Genomic DNA, 21,346 nt, shown 5'->3' with positions numbered 1-21,346 from the left:
AGGGGAGTTAAAAAATAAAACTAACCCACAGCCAGAGGTAGCCTGTTATAAGAGTTTTGTCCAGTTTTTAAAAACCACTGCTTTTAATATGCAGTTCAGAAAAGTGTGTTACTAGTACTACCAGCTGTATCTGTGTTGTCAACGCTGAAGCACTCACACACATGTGAATAGCAAATGTGTGTTGGAGTACCCCTGAGTGTGTTCAGCTGTACTCCTGCCGAGATGTAAAGTCAATATTCGGCAAAACTATTATATTAGCTTTAATTAATTCTATTGAAATAAACTCATGTTCAAATGTTAATGCAATTTCCTAAATGTCAGTGAAATTTGTCTTTTAGCCAGCAGCTCTCGTAATGATCGTGAGGACCTTTTGTGACATTTCAGACAATAGTTAATTAGGGATACCTTGACATTAAGGTGTGTAGCTGTCCTCTGTGGTATTTGGCAGAAAAGATAAGAAATATAAAAACACATGTACTGTTCTTGACCTGCTCCATCCTGTGTCATATTCTGTGTCTGTGCTTCCCTGTTCCTGAGTGTACCACCCACACATTTCTGCGTCTGTGACTCCCCGATTGAGATTCATTTCCTGCCTCGTCATTGCAGCTTGCTATCACTGAGAGCACACGGCTCATTGAGTTACACGTCTTTCCATCAAAAGGCTTTTTACAGGGCTCATGTTCTTGGAACAGCGCGGCAAGCAGAATGAAGGGAAAAGCAGAGCCTTCCTGGAACCCGCGTGCTCACAAGACGCCAGCGTAGTGTGAGACTTTAAACCCCTTCTGCTTTAGTTACTGTTGAACAAGTGAGTGAGCACCATCACAGTTAATGTGTGCGTATGTGCGCCCACTTGCTGACAGTGTTGTGTTAACATGAGGATCAGTAGACAGTAGTGGACATTAACACCGAACGGGCTACACAGCATGACGAGGAATGCAGCTCCATACTCAAGCATTGCATGTGAACAAAGGGCTAACATTGTGTTCAAAAAGTGCTGCCTCACAAAAGGCCCCTCACAAAGCCTGAAATGAACCCCCACACACCCATCTGTCTGCCCTGCTTCCTATTAGTCAGGCCAAACCACCAACCCCTGGCAGACAGAGGCAGTAGCTGTTTAGTCCTGAATCACCACAGGGTTTGGAAATGGATATACAGATTCTGACTTGTTATGTATATTCTTATTATGGCTGGGCAATATGTTCATAATGTCGTTATCGTGGTATGAGATGATTAATCTTAGATGTTTGGATAACATGACATGGCACAGGTGTTGTCTTTTCCTGCTTTTGAAGACTGACAAACAGTAAAGTGGTGTCATTTTCTGAACTGTTCTACTTGTTCCAACACCTGCCTTTACCCTCTCCTTCTTTATATCCACATTACTGATGATTAAATCTCATAATGTTAATATTTTGTGAAAGTCTTGCCCATGTCGCAACATTAATATTAAGGTATTTGCTCAAAAGTATTATTATTTTATTTGCTATTAATTGTGATGTGCGACCAATCAGATACTGTTCTGGGGGGACATTGTGAGAGGATAATGCATCCGAGCCAAAGTAGCCCAAATTTTGAAAATGTGTTATTTTAATCAGCAATCTGTTAGAGAAATAGACAACAGCATTAATCAGAAAAATGCTGCATATCAGCCCAGATAATCAGCCAGGCCAATGAAGGGTGTATCCCTAATCCGTAGGTTACATAGGGTAGGGTACATTTGCAATGCATACATACATCATGAAACAATGCTATTGCTAACCAGTCACACGAGTTTTGTGGGAACAACTACTTCTTCAAGGAAGAGTTTGCTAAATGCACCACATGCTATTGTTTTGTTATCACAAGTCAGATAGAAGGATAAGATCAGCCTTTCTTCCAACAAACCTTTAAATGTTTGCAAAGTAAGCCGCAGTTCAACAGCCACAAAAACCTTAAACAGTTGTTGTAGATAAGCAAATATATGGTGATAACATGTCAGTGGTGTGTTCAAAGCCTGTTTAAGTACACATCCAGCAAATGCGAAGTGATGTTGTCATTCTTTTGAAGTCGTGATTTTGGCCACCTGATGAATCCAAATCCGGTTTTTACTCTCCGTTTAGCTCTTTCTTTGTCTCTCCACCGAATAATGAGAATAATATTTGTCTCTTTTTAGCAGCTAGATGCTCGATCATTTTCACCCGTTAGTTTTGACCCTAACCTGTGTTTCAGCAGTGTGTTGAGCAGAGCTAAAGCTGCTAATCAAAGCCTGTACAGTGACCCTAAACATTGTGGGAAATAAAACAATGAGCTGAAAGAAGCTAAAATGTTCAGTGGAGGAAGTTATCTATGGGTTCATCACTCTGAGAGACACCGGTCTCATTCCACACATTTGATCTTAATATAAAAGTATTGCCAAGAGCAGCTTTAAACAATGCATTTTCTCACATTGCACATTGCTTATTGTTTTGCCCGCATTCAGTGATCAAGAGCTTTTGTCAAGAGGATTTAAAAACAAAATCCAAATCCATCCTAATAACTAATGAAGAATTGCCTCACACTCCTAATTAAACATAGATCATTGACCCCATAATGGGTTTATTCAGAAATGGACCAGCAGCACCCCCCGTCTGTGTGCCTTTGATGTAATTATACCGTCCCCACAGAGGGAGAGTGCTATTCTTGGCAATTCAAGAGGAGGGAAGAAAAAATACAAACATGCGATTCTGGATATGGACCACTGATTTTCGAGACTTGGGGGCCTTTAGTTTTGCTTACGAAAGGATTAATGGGTTTTTTTAGTGTAATTGTCTGATATTACATTTGTTTTTCAATCCAGTGAAAGGATTTATTGACTCCTCAGAGCTGGAGTGGTTGCAAAATATGATGCAAAGCGTGTGCTGATGGAGATGATTGATTGCATTGGTAAATAAATGAGTATGGATGTATACAGTAGATACAGCTTGCTGTTTAATTTGTGTAAAAGCCATGTATTGTTGATCCATTGCTGTTTGACAGAAGTATGTAGTGGAAACGATAGATTTTTAAACGATTCAATCAATAATAATCCTGATCACTCTGCTGTCAACGTGAATGGAGGTCATTTGACCACCATTATTAGATGTGATGTATAAGCCTTCTGGCTCCAAACTGTGCCCTAGTTAGGTCTACATGGGCGGCAAGACCCTGTTACACAACCAAAGTGTGCTTGTTTTTGTGCGTGTACTTGTCATGAGAGGGAGAGAAACACTAAAGTTAGTTTAGTCGAGGGTGATATGATAATTCGTATGAATTTTAATTTGCAATTTAGGGGCAAACCACTAACTGTAGCTGACCTAGCCATAGAGAACCCTCAAGTAAATTATAAAAACTAATTGAAAGCTTTAAGTTGTCCTTGAATGACATGTGAAGCCTGCAGTCTTGGCACTCTTCCTCCATTCAGTGGCAGATAAGAAGGGAAAGGCATGTGAACGAGAAGGGGAAAAAAAGTCAGAAAGCCCTGAGTGTGTTGGCTGTTCTCTCCCCCTCTCTGCTAAGAAGCAGGTATGGTTTAATCTGTCACTAAGCCCCATCATTCATTGCCAGTTCTCCTCTAGTATCAGTGTCCCTGGCTTTTACAGTGACTATCAGACCGTATCAGAAGGACAAGGATTGTTCTAGTGGGCAGTGTTCGGTGTAGATGACCCTGCATACTTTCCATTGTTTAATAGCATCAGTGGCATTATTAAGGGCTACAGGAGTCGGTTCGAATCATCCAAATGAAGGGAGATTAGTTGGAAATCCCAGTTTTTAGCTTCAAGTTATGATTCTCATTTACAGCTCACACCAGAAAAAAGTCTTTGGTGTAAAGTTAAACATATTCGCTGTACGAGTGACAATATCTCAACAACTACCGGATTGTTTGCAATGAAATTTTGTATAGACACTTAACTCTGATTCTGTATCTTTACATTGGTTACTTTGGTTTATGAATGATTCAACATGAATGTTTTTCACTTTCTTTCCCTGTCAGGCAGTTGCCTGAAGTCGTTTGTTAATTGTCCCAATATAAATAGCTTTCTGTGTTGTTGGTTATCAAAAAAACAATAAAGGCTAAAGTTGATTGTCGTGTTTAATCTTTTAGTAAAAGAATCGGAACAAGCACACAGTGTGTCACAGATGCAAAGCTACAAACATTCTTGCATATCAAAAATGTTAACCTCTTTTTCCAGGATAATTGAAATTTTCACTGTTGAACATTTGTTGAACATGTTTCAACCAGTTTGTCCAGCAGCAGGTAGTTGTGCCTGTTAACCATTCACCTGTTTAATGTATCAGTCTTCTCTCACTGTGTTAAATGCTGACGTTGTATGTAGGTGCAGAGTGAACGAGCAGTGGAGGACTTCTTTTGGTGCTGCTGGTGACATGGCTTCGCTGAGCGTAGTGAAGGCCTGTGTTGGCACGGAGCCTCTGGCGATATGTACATGTGGTGTTTGTGTGGGCACGTGTTAGGCCACTGGTAATTGCGTGTGGGCTCAGTAACTGCCAAGTGTATGCATGGTAATGAGTGTGTGTGTGTGTGTGTGAACACATTCTCGTGACAATGTGTGTGCGTGTATGTGTGCCATTATTTACAGTCTGAGCACTTGTCTGTGTATATAAATCAGCAGGGCCCATTCTTACATCACAACCGCCCTTGGGGCAACATGCTGTGCTCTGATACGCACACACCACCTCCCGCTAGCTGCTTCCTCACTCCTTCTCTTTTTTTCTATTGGCTACTGTTGGATGATAGGAGGGTAATTGAGCCATGATTGGAGCAGCCGACCTCCCTGTCAGGATTTGCTATGTGCATAGTAGGATTTCTCAAACACAGACTTTCCAGCAGCCTGTTGTATCTCACATGATGCATAAAGCAATTTGTCCTAAGGATAACTGCATGCGTGTGTAGTCCAGCAGTGGGATTCACCGCCATGTTGACCCCTTGGCATGTTAAGATGGTCACAGCTGGCTCACACATCCTGTCTGAACTACAGAGGCACACACTGACCAGCCTTATGTTTATTTTCTGTGTTCGACCACCTCTCTGGTTTTACTTGCTAGCCCATCCCTTCGTTTGCCTGGCTGCCAGAGCTTTACAACTACACAGCCGTTTCACTAAGAGCCAGGCCTCTCTGCAAGAGCTGTAGCCTGTTTTTGTGCCTGTCCAGCAAAGTGTCTGATGTTTCATGTGGTTTGACTTGAGGGCATGGTTCTCTGCCTCTGGCTTTTTGCAGGAGCAGTTTTTGCCACCCAGATCGATATAAAGCAGCTTTGTTTTTCCAGTGGAAACTTGTACGTATTATTTTTCCCAATGCAGATTATTATTTTGAATCTGGTCACCATATTTGTCATGAGTTACTTGCTGCACTCTTTCTCAAAGCTGTGTCAGAGCAAGAAGAGAGTTTATCTTGCTGCTGTTGTGTCTAATTTCAATGTGACAGATCAGTTCGTCACGAAAGCCAAGGTGACTCTACTGCAACATGTGTATGTCATGTGTTAGGCAGTAACTAGACCTGTGATTCAGAAAAGGCCGGTGATGTACGAATTTGGTGATGACTCAGACAAAAGGTAGACTGTTAATCACGCATGTTGGCCCCGTGCAGGGCAGTTTGATTTAATGGACTGTGCTGAAAACTGTTGACAGCCGTTAAATAAGGGCTGCACAATATGATTAAAAAAAAAAGGGTTATGATGATTTTCAGTTTTCATTTTCAGTGAGAAAACTATTAACATTATGATGATGTGACATTTGTTGGAGTTTGTAGCAAAAACACGTTTTCTTTTCAAGATTTGCACTACTGTACTTCATTATGCTGTGTTCTCACACATTTTGCCTTTTTATCAAAAAATTGCACATGGCCATATCAATTTTAATAATATTTCTATTAATTGTGCAGCCCTAATTATAGTAATGTAACCCTGCTGTAAAATAACAAAGAAGACACTGAATTTATGCATTTTCATGTAACCAACATCATGATGACTATAACAGTCTAAAGCATTTTATTCAAAACTATAAAGCACTGCTCAGCTCTCAACACAGATATGAACAGGAGATAAAAATAGTATCTAAAATGAACAGTGAAATAATAAAAGCATTAATTCTTTATTAAATTCCGTTTATAATGCATGCCTGTGTCATGAATATGACTGGTATTATGGAAGCGAACACTGCTTAATCCCCACTGCTTCTTTGGTAACACATTATGCAACACAAACAAGTTATCAAAATGCTGCTCTTGTATCCAACTGAAGCCAGCAGTCGTCCAGGGGCTGCGCGGCCTGCAGTGTGACAGCCTCTTCCACACTCGACAGTAATGGCAACAACGATTGTCAGCCAATGTGCCAATCAACAGCAGCGTGCTCTCTCAAGACCAGGAAGCCTGTCAGCTCCGTCATGGCGAGCTGCGCCAGATAACAATGTCCTCTAGATGACATGATTGTGAAGGTGTAACATAAACGCCTGGAGGCTGACCTCTATTTTGACCCTGCTGTAAAAGATGGCAATCAAACAAGAATGAAGGATATAAAGAAAACTATCACTATACGGCACAGACGGTACTTTTTCCCTCCTCAGACACAGATGCCGTGCGAGTTGAATCCGAGGGCACTGTATCCCCGGCTAGCCAGGATTGTGTTTGATCTAGCTTCAATTAGGGATGCAGGAAAAGTTGTGAAAGGGACGAGACTGTTTGTTTGTGTGTGAGCGGTGGTAGAAAGATGCAGAGAAAAAGACAGGAGAAAAACACGGGCACCTCTCTGTCTGTCTGCTACACTCTATTTTTGTTTTTCTTGTACACAAACACAATAGTAACCCAAGAATAGCAGATGAAAGCATAGAGAAACATGTGCACCAGTCTTTGATGTGCCATCCAAGGGCTTCCTATAACCACACACATAATAAACCATGGTCTACTCTACGGTTTGTCAAGTTGTATAAGGAAGAGGGTTGTTTTGCAGTATGAAAGGATGAGGAAAAAGAGTGAAAGTGAATAAAAATGAAGGGAGAAGAAAGCACAAACAAGTGCGTGTCCTCTGCTGGGCGCTGTGCGTGGGAGAGCTGGAAAACAAGACATCCGCTGCTGTGTCCGGTTGCCTCTCATGTAGGCCTAAAAGACAGCCAAACAAAAAGACTTTAAGAGCCAAGGCTGCACGAATAACAAGAGAGACGTCACAGGAATATATTTCTTCATCAAGGTGTGTGACTGCTCTTTACTTCCAGTGGATTCTTTGTACCAGCCCGCTGATAATAGAACACACAGCTGGTGTTTATTTGTGCCCCAGGAGTAATTTGATGGACTGAGTTGGACGGAGACACATTATGACTGCCAACAAGCCTGTGTGTGTTAGTGCGTGCCTGTAGGTGTGAAAATGAGTCTCAAATCAACACAATATATTGATCATTCATTTAAAAAAACATATGCCATGTTTTTGTAATAGGTTTTGAATGGATGAAAGAAAGACACTTGTGAGTTGCATTATGGGAAATATAGATTCCAGCGTTTTTGGAGCTTGAGCCATACTAGGGACTAGAAGTCAGGACATTTCATGTCTGTCCCCTTGAGTTTCCTTGAAATAAGTCCCTTGAAAGGATTTTTTTATCTCTCTATCATTCCATTGATAAGAAAATACTGTAAACAGTCATAAATAGCCATAAATAATTTTCGCCACATTTTTATGAACAAAATCTGATAAAATCAGGCTATGAATGATACATAAACAGCCCTTTTTGTAAAAACCTTCAGGAGAAAGATGGGAATAAAACTGGAAAGTTTGGTTTCTGTAAGTGATACGGTGATGGAGATTTGTGGCTCAGAGCATGAGGCAAATCTGATTTTGAGAAATCAGCCTTTAGAAATATGCATCGTAAAATGCAATACATTTTTAGACAAAAAAATAAGATGCTACAAAAAGAGACATCACCATGAAACTTTTGCAGTTAAGTACTTGCATTAAATGTGCAATATGTAAGAATTGTAAGAAATGTAACTATTGCTGTCATTAGCTAGTTAGCTGAGTTAGCCGTGCAGTTACAGTCTGGAGTCTGAGCTTGGGGCACTTGGGAAGTGATGGTGCTTTGGACTGAGCGGGGCCTGGCCAGCTGGGTCGCCTGGTAACTTCAGTAGATATCTGTTCAACATTAGATATAGATGTAAAAACGTCCAAAGTGTTATTTCTTCAAATTCTGTTTTTAACTAAAATTCTTACATATTGCATCTTTTAAGGCAATTATTCTTTTCTATTAAAAGTTCTATGAAAGCTTGTTTAATTGTGCAAAAGTGGTATTATGTAATTTCATATGCCTGTACAGAAATATCAGCTAAAATAAATACCTAAATCTGTATTTTGAACATTTTCCTTCCACTTGTCTAAAAGAAGACATGTTAACGAAGCAAAATGGCCCCAAATCTCAAAAACAAACCAGTGCTAACGATGGTCTAACCTGATTTTATAGTCTTTCATGTGCATGATCATTTAGTTTTTTACTTTCTTTTAGTCTCTTTCAGAGGATTTTGAGATGTCGGCCTGTGTTTTTGTTCCAGATTTGGCACAGTCTGGCAGAAGCACTTTTAGGATTTAGCTTTGAGGATATTTGCAGACATTTTGTTTATAGCGCTAAGCCGTTAGCCGGACATGTTTCTCCTCGCCTCACCCTGCAGTCCCTCTTTCTTTTAAGACCATCACTCACTTTTCCAGGCCTTTTTGGCAGACGACATCCAAACATAAAGCTATTAAAAGCCCATTGGCACTTTGATTTGAGAGTTCTCATCCTTGCACTTAGCTTGTCTGATCTTCTCTGCCTGTGTTTTCTCCTTTTAAACTTTGTACAGTCATCGTCTTTTATACTGCTATCATCACATGGACACGTGGCCTGATACCCAGCATCCAGGCACTGTGGGGAGGAAAAAAACATGGAGCATTAAAACCAATGTTGGCTGTGGCTGCAGAGTTTGTTCACAAGCAACTTTGACAGCTGTCATCTATTAGTGGTCATGCTGTCTATGAAAAACCCTAATGACCTGAAGAGTTCTCCACAAATTACACAGTCTAACTACCAGGCTTCGCTTCTGGATGGAAAGCATATCACACAATCGTCCCTCCATCACGGATACAGACTGTGTGTCTGTGTGGTAATATGAGATTTCCTGGCCGGTGCTAGCTTCCCAGAACAGAGCAGGTGTTGACACAACACTTAAAATACAGTAGTAGCTGTTCTTGTTTTCAGTTAACAGTGAAATGGGTCACTGGTACGTTGTGTTTCCGGTTTTGGTTCAACGCACCTCAGTGTTTCCTGATAAATGGCCTGTGTATCTTTTTCTGCACACTTTATTAATCTAATTCAACAAAAATCCTAAAATTCTGTGCTTTTGTATGACTAAAGGGTATTTAAATGTTCATGTAATGCCAAAAATGTTGTCCACTATGAAATAAATACAAAGTACAAGTTAACTTAAGAATGCAAAATACCTTCTTACACCATTTCTTACTTGAAATACATTGTCTTTTCTCTGCTACCATCTGCTCTGTGGTCACAAGGTTCAACTTGCTGAAACATCAGGTCCAGATTTCTGTCAAGATAAATAATAACAATGCAGAAAATACACAACCCAGAATGATAAATGACTTGCTTTTAATGCCCACTCCTGGCACATACACCCCATTCAGTGCACATTCTTTGGCTGGAGCTCAGGTTGCGTTGGCAGCCATGGAGGCCGGGTTCCCCCTAGGGGGGAGCAGCGGTGAGGAGGTATAAACAGCCAGCTTCCCACTGGTCCTGATGGAGTGCACTTCCTTCCCTCTTCTCCCTTTGGGCTTCCTCTCAAAGGGCCTTGGCACAGGTCTCTGCTGGCCCGGCCTAGTTTGCCTCACCAAGTGATGGGCTGTTAGCACTTAACTAGTGTTCCATCAACAACAGAACTACGACAAAGAGGCGATCTTTATTGACATTTGATTTACCACAACTAATGCTTTAGATGTGGCGTAGAAGGCTTCAAGGGTCTGGAAATTGGTGCTTAAGTGGCTTTAATTTCACTTGAATTTTACTCCTGTATGAACCAGAAAGATGACAGCTTTTAAAAGTTGTTTGTGCTATGATTAATTTGGCTCTTGGAGTCTAACTGATTTATCAGTTGGCCAATATTGGCCTATCATAAATGTATTGGTTTTGACGTATATGTTGTCCAACATGTGCCAATTTGATTTTATACAGAACATAGGACAGAATTAAATACTTGGATGATTTATGATTTTTTTTTCTGATATCATTTTTGGCATCAGCACCAAAAATCCAGTATCCTTCACCTTGAAAGCTTGTATAGAAGTGGAAAAAACCCAATGTGCTATTTTTCCCTGTCTGCTCATATTGAGTTCAATAGAAAAAGGCTTCCCTCCCACAGTGGGATACATTAGAAACCACAGCTGTTGTCAGCGTTCTCGCTATCAGCGAATGACGTACACACAATCAGATGTCAGTCAGACGAGGCTCCATTTCACTGCACATGGGGTCTCGGTATCTCTGACACAAAGACAAACGCAGGGTTTCTCGCATTCAGTTTTGTCTCTGCAGACAATGGCTCTTTGAGGTGGAGGGCTAGAAACAGTACTCATCTGTCTTTGGTCAGCGTTTTGTGTCTTCAGGGCCGCAATTATGGATGTTCTTCAGTTTGAGACGCTGCCTTGAGGTGGCAGAAATTGAGGGGGCAGTTTATAAATATGATTAAATGATGAGAGACAGTTGCTGGGGTGTTTTTCTATCCTCATTATACTGACAGTCTGCCTCAGTGACTCCTCTGTTGTCCTCACTTCACCTGAGACAATCTTCCACAATTTGCAAAGCTATAAGCGTGACACTGAATACAAATATCTGTTTATCTAATGACATTTGGCACCAGATGGAAGAGCTGACAAATGCATCTCCTGTGACACAGGAAGGGATCACTGTTCTGTTAGCCCCTGCTTGTATAGTCATGCAGAAGCACACAACTTTAGCCTCAAGCTTAGAAATGAAGAGTAATGAGTACAGGGCACCATGTAAACAAAGAAATGAATCAGATATATGAAACTCGGAGGAAACATGCAGGAAAACATAACGAGGCACATGACCTTTTGACTGGTTCAAGGTGATGGTTAAAATTTTGGGGAGATGAACACAGTGTAAAAACAGTTTTTAGTCTGCATGGATCGCAGCAGATGATGCCTCAATGAACATCATCAAATTTCAGTTTTCTTTCCAGTACATTAATGCTTCACAAGAGTTAGTCAGCAGCAACCTCTGAGTGATTCATACTGTCCGCCTCAAGGGTGTAGGTGATAGATGTTAATGATGAAGGTTTAATTTTGGAGAGGCTGATAAGTTGATCCAATTTACATGCAGCTTTATGAGGTAAATTAATTTGTAATTGGTGACATATTGGTCATTAAACAAAGAAACATGTGATTGAAATCAACATAGTTTGATATACAGCGTAAGTAACATAGATTTGGCAACCATATGTGGTGTTCATGTTGTTGTACGGTTCCCCGTGCGGAGCTTTGAGAAGGGGCCTCAGACCCGACTGACGGCTCAAGAGGCCCAGCGTTGGGTTGCTGCAGGGGTCTCTGCTTCAGCCCATGACCCCATTGTGTTTGATTAGGATTGGGTTCCTTCCGACACAGGTGTGGAAACATCCAGAAGATGAACCTCTTCTGGTCTGGAATGACTTGGGGGGGGGGGGGGGGGGAAAGCAAGCTGTGTAAGCAAAGGAAAAGCCCATGTACAGCGACTTGAACACATTATTTATTTCTGTGGATTCACATGCGTTTGTCTTTTTTTTTTAATAGCAAATTTAATGCTAATGCCATTAGCTAGTCAGCTCAATTAGCGGTGCAGCGAGCGGTCCAGTGAGGAATGCTAGCAGAGGGCGGCGCCATAACATAATGTCAAACCTGTGAGTGTTCATTGGTTTTTAGTCCAGAATGAAAGGGGTAGTAGAAACCCAACATGTTCAGCCCCTCTGCAGAAACTTTGGAAACCCTGCAGACAAAACAGCTGTGAAGACATTGCTGTATGTCTTCAGCATCACATACCGGCTTGTATCCCCTTACTTACAGCTGAGTACACACACCATTCACACGCATGGTGTAGAGTCACAAGAAATGTCAGCATCATGATGAAGCCTTCTTTATTTGTAAAATATTTGGCTGATATGAGTCTTTCCTCTTGCTGCAAAACAACCAGCTTTGGAGGGAAACAAAGAAAGAATAGAACAATGGCTAATGCACATTAATTAGTAACCCACTCTCTGATTATTAATTATCCTATATGGCGCTGAGTGTTGACCCTGAGTCCAAGGCAACGTTTCCAAATAGCTTGTTTTGCCCGACCAACAGTCCACGTCAAGAGATATCAAGTTTTCTCTCACAGGAAATGATTTAACTTGAGGCACAGCAATAAGGTGATTATTGGTGTTTTGGTTTAAAAATGGCTTAAATGAGCAATGGATTATCATAACCGTTTCAACCGTCATGCTATGAAATACATGTTAAGTATTTGAAAAAGCCAAAACCACATGTACATCCAAGTATCTCACTCTAAAATCCAATTAAATCCAGATTTTCACCCTCAATACCTGCTGTGTTCCATTAGCTAATAGGTAAAAGAAAAGGGACCTGTCTTCAACCCTACCCTCAACAGGACTGCTCATTGTTCAGCATTAAACTGTTACTTGCACTTCACAGGTGTTTTTTTGTACGACGTTATGGGTTTGTGGGAGATAATTCTGAGAAGAGAACAGACATGCTAACTCAACCTGGTTAAACACAAGCCAAAGAATGTACGTCTGACGTCAGGCCCGTAAGCATTTATTTACAAATGCGTCTTGTTGGCGCGAACTTCCCTGTTGGCTCATCAGTCAGTGACATCACCACAGACGTCAGACTGCAGCAGCCGCGGTCTTTAACTTAAAGTCGTAACATCAGAGTACTGTTTGACTATTTCAAGACGTATATAAGGAGTCATTCACTGCTGATGTTTGGCTAAACATCAAACTAATCTTCCTCTGGATTTCATCATGCTTGCAAAGACTTGGAAACATTTTAGCTAAACATTAATTTTTGGGGGACGAAATCTTTCTCCTCTTGAAGTCGTGCCAAAGGCTTATTGTGTGCAGCTGCAATGCAGAAGGAGCTCAGCATGCTGTGCTTAATATGTGCATTGTTCTTGTGCAGGAAATAATTAAGTTTTTGTTTGATTGGAACAAATTCACATTTTCATTCTGCTTTGTGGCTTCGAAAGGAGACGGGTGATTTACATTTTTACCTGAAGTTGTCTTTCAGCTGTTTTTGTTGTTGATTTCTCACCTTGGCATTTAGCACCCTGCTGTTTTTTTAAGGTAGATCTGAGGTAATAGTCTTACAACAGGCTAGGTGCCACCTCTTTGCCACACGAGATTCAAGTTTCATACACAAACACAGCACTACCTGTAACTAAATCCAGCCTCCTTGCATTGTTTTTGCTACAGCGTCTGTAGTTAATATTTTGTTCTCTCTGCGGTGTCTTCGGTTGTCTGTCATATGTTTGTCTCTGAAGCCTTTCAATCGGTGGTTGGGATTCAGTTTTGACTTAAAAATAAAGAGGACAGTGTAACGTTGTGGGTCTCAAGACTATGGAGAAGAGCAGAGAATCCAAGAACACCAAGGTAATGCTGAGTATTGTGGTGGTGGTGCTCAGGACAACAGAATACTGGCTACTGTTACAGTTATCGTAGTGTACAATATATATATATGCTGTTGGCTAAATGTTTTCCGTTTTTATTTTATATAGCATTTACAAGCAGTATATAACTGATCATTAAACACACTGTACTGTAGTTGTAAGCAGATATTGTGTTGTGTAAATTTAACTCATGTCAGAGCTCATAAATGGAGAATGAATAGTGAATGGCTACATAGTAAATACAGCTGCAATGATTCGGCGATTTATGATTGTAAATTGGGAGTCTTCCCGTTTCGGGCTGTCGGTTTGAAAAAATGAAGACGTCACTTTGCGCTTAGGGAAATTTTGATGAGCATTTTTCGAAATATATTGTGACATTTTATAGACATAACTGTTAACTGATTAATTGTGAAAATAATTAACAGGTTATTGGATAATCAAAATAATGATTAGTTGCAGCCCTAATAGTAAAAATAAAGTTGTAATGTAATACATGTCTTCCGAAGAGAAGTTACAATTGCTGATGATAAACTGAATATAAGAGTACAACTACATTATAGAAATGTTTATGGAGTGCTTAAATATGTTACTGCTAAGTTCGCTAAAAGTCTTGAGGTTTTAATGTAACAATATCAGTTTCAGATGTATCAATTTCAGCTGATTTGGCTGTGGGGGAAACCATACAGTATCACATCTCATCACTTTTGCTGCTGCAGTACATCTGTGCCTGTTTGTTTTCCCTGTTTCTCGCCCAGAGGGGGTTTCTGTTGTTTCACCGGGCCGGCCCAGACGTTCTCCCTGCCCTGTGCCACAGATCCCCTGGCGTTCAGCTAGCTTGTTGACTGTGTTCAGCCAGAGATCCTCTCTGCCCTGTCCTGAAAAATTACTGTTTACCACAAAGTTGGAACAAACCATGACCTTCTGGGGGGCGCAAGAGTCCAATCCTAACTATGGCAGCGGATAGGATTTAGATTTTCTGCTATTTATGGTGGTATTTAGAGTATCACTGTGAACACAAAGCTTGTGTGTATGTGTCATCTCTGAGGTCAAATATGCATTTGCTCTTACATGGGTGCTGTGCATCGCTTCAGGGCTTCCACTTGGAGTTAAGAGGATACAAGTTATTTGGGGTTAAGCTTGGGCCTCCTTCTCTACCCCAGATGACACACAGCTGAAAAGTCCCTTTTTATATTTCTCCTTTAGCTTGGTAGCATCATTACTCTTTCTTTAAATTAATAAGCACATTGCTTGAATTGAGGGCAAAAACATCTTATTTTTAGCTGAATGACATCAGTCTTGTCTCTTAACTGTAGGCATGAAAGCATGCTTCCTTTTAAGTTTGAATTTTAGGCCGCTTAGCTGCTTTCCTGGCCGGGTGCTTAACATGTGGGAAGTTTTTCGTGAGGAACCTCACGATGTGGAATATTTCCGCCCAGGATACATTTATTTGAGGTGTCTTAATCTGAGGAGGAAGTCTGTCAAGCCTGTGTGGTTGTGTGTTTTTTTTTTGTTTTTTTTTGAGTGCAAACGCAGGAAAATTAAATGCAACATTGGGTAGTTTCTTATTTGTGTTTTTAGCAGAAGGGTCCCATGATTGAAACCAGCTTCTCAAAGTTGTAAAGCAACATTAGGAGCCATCATCTCTGCACATGCATCTGTACAGTACTTCTAGCATCAAAATCAAGTGTGAATGTGCTGACCAAGTCCTGGTAACAGACACAGTCCACCTAAGTGTGACTGCCTGATAAATGTGGCCTCCCTCCCAGTAACACACAGCCCCTTTACTCTGTATGTGGTAAGTGGACGATAGCCAATGTTGGTGTTTTCACCATTACAAGTTTAGCAGCTCAACCTCTTTGTCCGCTCCAATCCAGTTAAATTGTTCAATGCACACACATACAAACAAAGCTGAGCTAGAAGGTGGCAGTCTTGGATGAGCGCCCATGGGTCCCAGTATTGAGTTAACATTCATTATTCACATGTCATTAGCCTCCCAATCAGTCACCATCCATAATGTAAAGGAGTGCTCGGCGAGGTTAGATGAGATGAAGGGAAGGCGGAAGATCGTTAATGTCACAGAAGTTAAAAAGAAAACCCTGCAGTTGATATGACCAAAAAAAAAAGATTATTCTTTGTTCAGCTCAATATATTCATTATATATATATTACTGTCTCTTGGAGTATTTGCCTTGAGGTTTCAATTTGAAATAGGAAATGAAAGAAAATCAAATCAAACCTGGTTAAATATTAGGGGGTTTTTGGTTGACATAATGACGTTTCTGCCTCTTGCTGCTCTCTAAATTTTGTTTTAATGCACTCCGCATAATGATTTTTCCAAAATAGCAACCAGTGTTTTGGAAAAAAAGCTTTTTACATGATGCTGAGTCATGTAGACCTCTTCTTAGGTGGCACGCTAATGTACTAGAGCAAGAGCAGCAGTGTTGCCATCCCCATTAGTTGTCCTCAGTGCCTCCCTTACATAAGGCATAATGAGTCTCTATGTGAGGCTCTGTCATGTCAGGTTAATAAAGTCATGTTAGTAGTGTTAGCTCAGGTCATCAAGCTTTGATTAGTAGTTTTCTTTTTTTGTTTTAATACCAGCATGTAGCTGCTCATAATACCACACACATTTATAAATACAGAGACTCATCTCAGTCTGCACCTCCGAATTTGTTCTTACCTTGTTCGTGTATGCTATAATGTGTCATATTAATAATCCTGGACGTCACAATGTGGCCAAAAAGGTGAAAAAGAATTGGGTTACCCTTCTGTCTTTAGCTCTCATTTTGCGCAGCAACACAACAAACCACTGTGTCATTTTCTCTGGCAGAACCCGCTGTTCTGAGCCCTGAGCTAACGTGTGGTAATCTTGTCCCAAAAAACATGTCATAAGCCCCTGTATCCCCTCCTCCTGAGCTCCCAAAATGACCCTCAATCCTTCACTGCAACTCTGAGCTTCTAAAGCTCCTCATCTAAACTCCATCCGATAAACCTGAAGAGACCAATAGCCCTATTATAGCTGGTAATAGGGTCAAGGGTCATTAGCACCATCAGCTGCCCAACTTAATGATGCACATAAGTAGTTTTGTCTTTTATCAGTATGAAAACTGCCTTCCCAAGGTGCATCGAGTTATTCCTCATAACATGTATGCTGTTGAATATGTGTGATATGATGCAGCCATTTTAGATTTTATTTTACAGAAATTCTAGCAGCATGGCTCCAGGTATGGAAATGTTGGTTGATCTGACAGTCTAGCACTTGTCCAGACTGAAATAGATGTACGACTTTAAGTTAGGCCTGGTGCATCAGGGGCTTAAGACTTGGTGACCACCTGTTTTTTCTATTGCCAGCTTGTGGTTGACTTTTGCGGCTTTGATAATAACATCTCAGCAACTACTATTTTTTATATTTTTACCACTCCCTTCTTGCTTAATTAATTTGTGTTTTTGTGTGTTAGGTTTTTACCATTGGCAAGGACCGGGAAGCTTTTGGATTCAAAGTAATTTCTGTCAATTCCATAGAGTCCCGCCCTAGATTTTGAGCAATAAATGTATTGTTCATTAGTTTTCCATCACTTGTTTAACACAGTCCCTGTAATACAGATCATAACTATCTTGTGTCAGCAGGGGCAAAGTTTAGCTTTGGTTTTGATACCAGCGATTTCAGGGAACCCAATCTCTTGAACAATCAACAATTAAACAAGAATACAGAGGTAGGAGAGAGGGAGAGAGGGAGGGAAAAAATGAAAGGAAAGGGAAACAATTCATCGCATTGTGTTTGCCGGCACAGGGCTGGACCAGTTTTGGCTGGATTGCAGGAAAGCGGAGGCTAAAAAGAGGCAGAGGGAGAAGAGGTAGCCCGTGAAGTGATCGGACCTTGAAAGACGAGGTCTTCTCAATGCACAAGGCCACGAATCAGACATAACTTGCAACTTCATCTCACACACACCCCACACACATGCAGCAATGCTGAAGAAGAAAAAGAATGAGGAAAGCAGTGAGCCCTGTGTGAAAAAGGTAAGACTATAGGGCAGAATGGAAGGAGAGTATGGATTGGGATGGTTTTACAGCGGTTTGTAGGAAGGTGATGATGAGCTTTTACCTTGCGAGGAAGCTGGATTTGCAAGATCACCAGAGATCGTGCAAGAATCCCTCTTGCCAACTTCTAAATATGCACTTGAGTCCGACCCACAGTTGTTTGGACCTAATGAGCAGCATCCTGTGAAGAACTACTGGCATCTACAGGCATCGTTCAGGTGTGATGACGGCGATAGAAGGGTCTGTTCGTTTGAACACAATGATGTTGACTAAAGAAGTTAGCATAGTTACTGCTCTAGCATCAGATCTATCAGAACTGGAGTATTTCTTCATTGGAAAGAAGACCAAAGAATGGCAATGAAGGCTTTCCTGGATAGAAAAGATGTTTTTTGATTAACCAACTAAATTGTGCTTGTAGTGATTCCCTACTACATCATATGGTTAATTTACAAATGACTGGTTGAAGTTGACGCCCGTGATGGAAGAATGGTTCTTCCAATCACCTGCCAACTTTTTTTGAGTGTCTGCCCCTTTCCAAGCAGTTTCCAAAGATGACGGTCGTTGGGCTGAGGCTCAGGAGCTAAAGCGGGTTGTCCACTATAATTGCAAGGGTTGATGGTTCGATCCCAGCCTCCGATTGTTTGTCAGAGTGTTCTTGGAAAAGAAACTGTACCCAAAATTGTTCACAATGGCTGTTCCATCAGTGTGTGATGGTGTATGAGTGGCTTAACATGGCAATATTGTGGAGCACATTGGATAGAACCCCCTATATACTGAATGGATGAATGTGGCATGTGTTGGAAAACCTTTAGAGTAGTTGGCAGACTAAAAAACATGCTATCTAAATGCAAGTACATTTACCGTTTGAGTTTTAACTGCTTCGATCAGTGTTTGGAGGTTGAGAAGATCGGTTTGTAGAGGTTGAAAAGATAAGTCTCCGGATGAAGCTGAAATGGCTCATTAGCCAGTAAAAGTAAGCAAATGGTACATTAGTTTGTATTAGAGTATCAGGAAATTGTTTCATTGCTTGTCTCTATGGGATATGGTTGATGGTCTTGTTCTCTGAGAGCTGTAATGTCCATGTCTGTTTGGAAAGGTGTTGACGCTACTGTGTGTATAATAGCCACGAGGAATTACTCAAGACATGTCCAGGAGATCACTGAACTGAGAGAAAAGGCAGGATACAGAAATGAGAAAATGGTTTATAGAGCTCTGGTTATGATGACTGCAATGTCCTTTGTGATGTGACGGCACCACTATCCTGTGACAAACACTGAAGGTCTCGCACATTGTGAGAATTAATGAGTGATTGAAGACACACGCAGCTTCCTGCTATCTGATGTGGATACACGTACACAGAGGATGCGTCTGAGTTTGAAAATGTTTTTTTCTCTCTCTGATTAGAAAAAATCCTGAAAGGATTTGCTTGCGTAGTACTCAAGGTCGGTCTTTTCTTTTCGGTGAGGAGAATGAATGAGAAATGCGACTTGTTCTGCCGCTTTTATGAAATCTTTGAAGCCTTCAACCACCTCCGTCAGAGGACTGTGGCATTGAAAAAAGTCAAATTTTCCAATGCAAATCTTGACAGAAAGATTTCCTGTGATTTGTGGGCGTTTTTCAACATTTTTTTGTCAGATTGAAATAGCAAATTATACACACAACGTTTCATGCCTCACTGCACACCACCCCCACCAGCATGTCCTGTCCTCGTTGCGTAGTTTTATGATGGTAATAAGTCAGCTACTCATACTCTAATATGATCAGAACATGAGTTATGATGCATCAAGCTATTGTAATAGCGGCAAGATCAACAAAGCGTTAGTCGTGTGGTCAGCGTGTGGCCTGACTATAGTGTCACCTCCATTCCACAGAAGCAGGATGAACTGTTGAACCTTGTGTCAGCCATGTGGCCTTGTTGATAATAGCCTCTTTGTCTCCATTATCTGGTAAAAGTCAGACTGAACTCCAAGCTGGTCTCCTTCCTAGACTGTAGTGTACTTGCTCTGTATCTTCTTTTTTTTAATCTATATTCTGTGTGTTCTTTCTTATCTCTAAAACATTTAGTTTTAATTCTGTTTATTTGGCTGTCCTGATATAAACCCAACATGACCTGGAAAAGAGTTGGAGTCATTAAAGATACAGTTTTAAAGATACCTCTGAATGAGTGGCTGTTGAATGTCATCATAACTCTAGTTAATGTTTTACCACAGTTTGTGTGCTCGTACAAGAGCTGTGTGTGTTTGCAAAGCCTGGTGTGCCCACAAAAAGAAGTCGTCTAACGGTTCTGATCTCTGTCCCCTTCTGTTCTCTCTCAGATCCAATTTGCTGACCAGAAACAGGAGTTCAACAAGCGTCCCTCCAAGATCGGCCGGCGCTCCCTGTCCCGCTCCATCTCCCAGTCCTCCACAGACAGCTACAGCTCAGGTAAACACACAAACACACTCTCGCCTGATTGCGCTATCTCAATAACCCACTACTTATCAGACATGCCGGTGGATGTGTGGATGTTTCCATTACGTTTTTTACAACACCGAAGACGAGGAAAGTGTTCCACCTGGAACAATAGTTGTCTGTTTTCCTTTCTCTTTAGCTCACTTCAGTTCTCGTCTCTCTGGCTCTCATTCTCACACTCTGACACTGCAGTTCATGAGAATCAGTGGGCTGTGTTAGAGGATTAGCTGCTGGTGTGGTGGACTGGATAGGGGGAAACGAGGGCAAGTAATGGCTGAGTTCTCAGTATCATTCATGACTGTAGTGGTTACAGACAAAGTTCGAGAGACAACCACCATAAATGAATTTGATGAAATTTATGAGGCGAGTGTCTCGGCGCTCACAGAGGTCATTAGTTAAGGTTTTAACGGAGGAATGAGTTTTAAAATCCATTAGTGATGCAGCCTGTGAGAGAAGAGAAAACACTCGTCTTCCTTCATATCATTATACTTTTCAACTCTCCGGAGATTTCCATCAGTTATGCCACTTCCTTTCCTCTCCTCATTTTGACTCTTTTTCGTAACTATCCTGTCATGTCTGAGTAAAACTGTAAAGTATAATGGTAAATAAGTTGCCCTCAAAATACCAGTGTAGGGAGGAACAGAAGGAACATATCATGATTATCGTGATATCTCTCAACACTCCTAAGCTGGACCCATCAAACAAAATAGGTGCCAATTAATTAGACAATTGACTAATTGATTAATCAGCTAAGTGTTTCAGTTCTGATTGAGGAGATCAAGCAGAATGAGGAAGAGTTTCCACAAGGCAGCAAAACCAATCGAAGACGTTCACACAAACACAAGTGTTTTTGGAAGAGAACCTGCTTAATTATGCTTCCATACAGCTTTACACACCTTTTCCACCAGAGAGATCCTCCGTAATGTCCTCTGGCTTGCCACACAGGACTTCCACTGAAGCAACCGAAGGGAACAAGTCATACACTTACTTGACACTATATTTCTGGGCTCTGCGCAGTGACTATCTGGAGTCTTGTCACCGTGAGGTTTCAGCAGAGTTTCCCATGACTATAGGACAGTGATGAGCATGCTGTATTTTGCAGAAGTGTCCATATGGCAACATCTTTGGTATTGAGAAATGGTAGCACAGCATCATGATTAGAGAGCCT

At 41.1% G+C, this 21,346-nt stretch overlaps 1 protein-coding gene across 2 annotated transcripts in view; it reads left to right on the top strand.

The window, feature by feature from the left end:
• The window catches only part of ahcyl2b (adenosylhomocysteinase like 2b), a 47,947-nt gene that overhangs the window by 8,429 nt on the left and 18,172 nt on the right, over positions 1 to 21,346 (top strand). Inside the window, exons 1-2 of one of the 2 annotated variants that reach the window (XM_084345769.1) lie at positions 17,529 to 17,706; positions 20,043 to 20,151. In XM_084345769.1, the coding sequence (XP_084201895.1) occupies positions 17,656 to 17,706; positions 20,043 to 20,151 (160 nt within the window). In that variant the 5' untranslated portion in view covers positions 17,529 to 17,655. Of the gene's footprint in view, positions 1 to 17,528; positions 17,707 to 20,042; positions 20,152 to 21,346 lie in introns of those variants that run through there. The other variant, XM_084345770.1, reaches the window with a different exon arrangement.

This window comes from Pagrus pagrus (assembly GCF_965226575.1).
Source record: "Pagrus pagrus genome assembly, chromosome: 23".
In the NCBI taxonomy this organism is placed as follows: Eukaryota; Metazoa; Chordata; class Actinopteri; order Spariformes; family Sparidae; genus Pagrus; species Pagrus pagrus.
The sequence above is the reverse complement of the archived record's forward strand: the minus strand, read 5'-3'. Positions and strand labels throughout refer to the sequence as shown.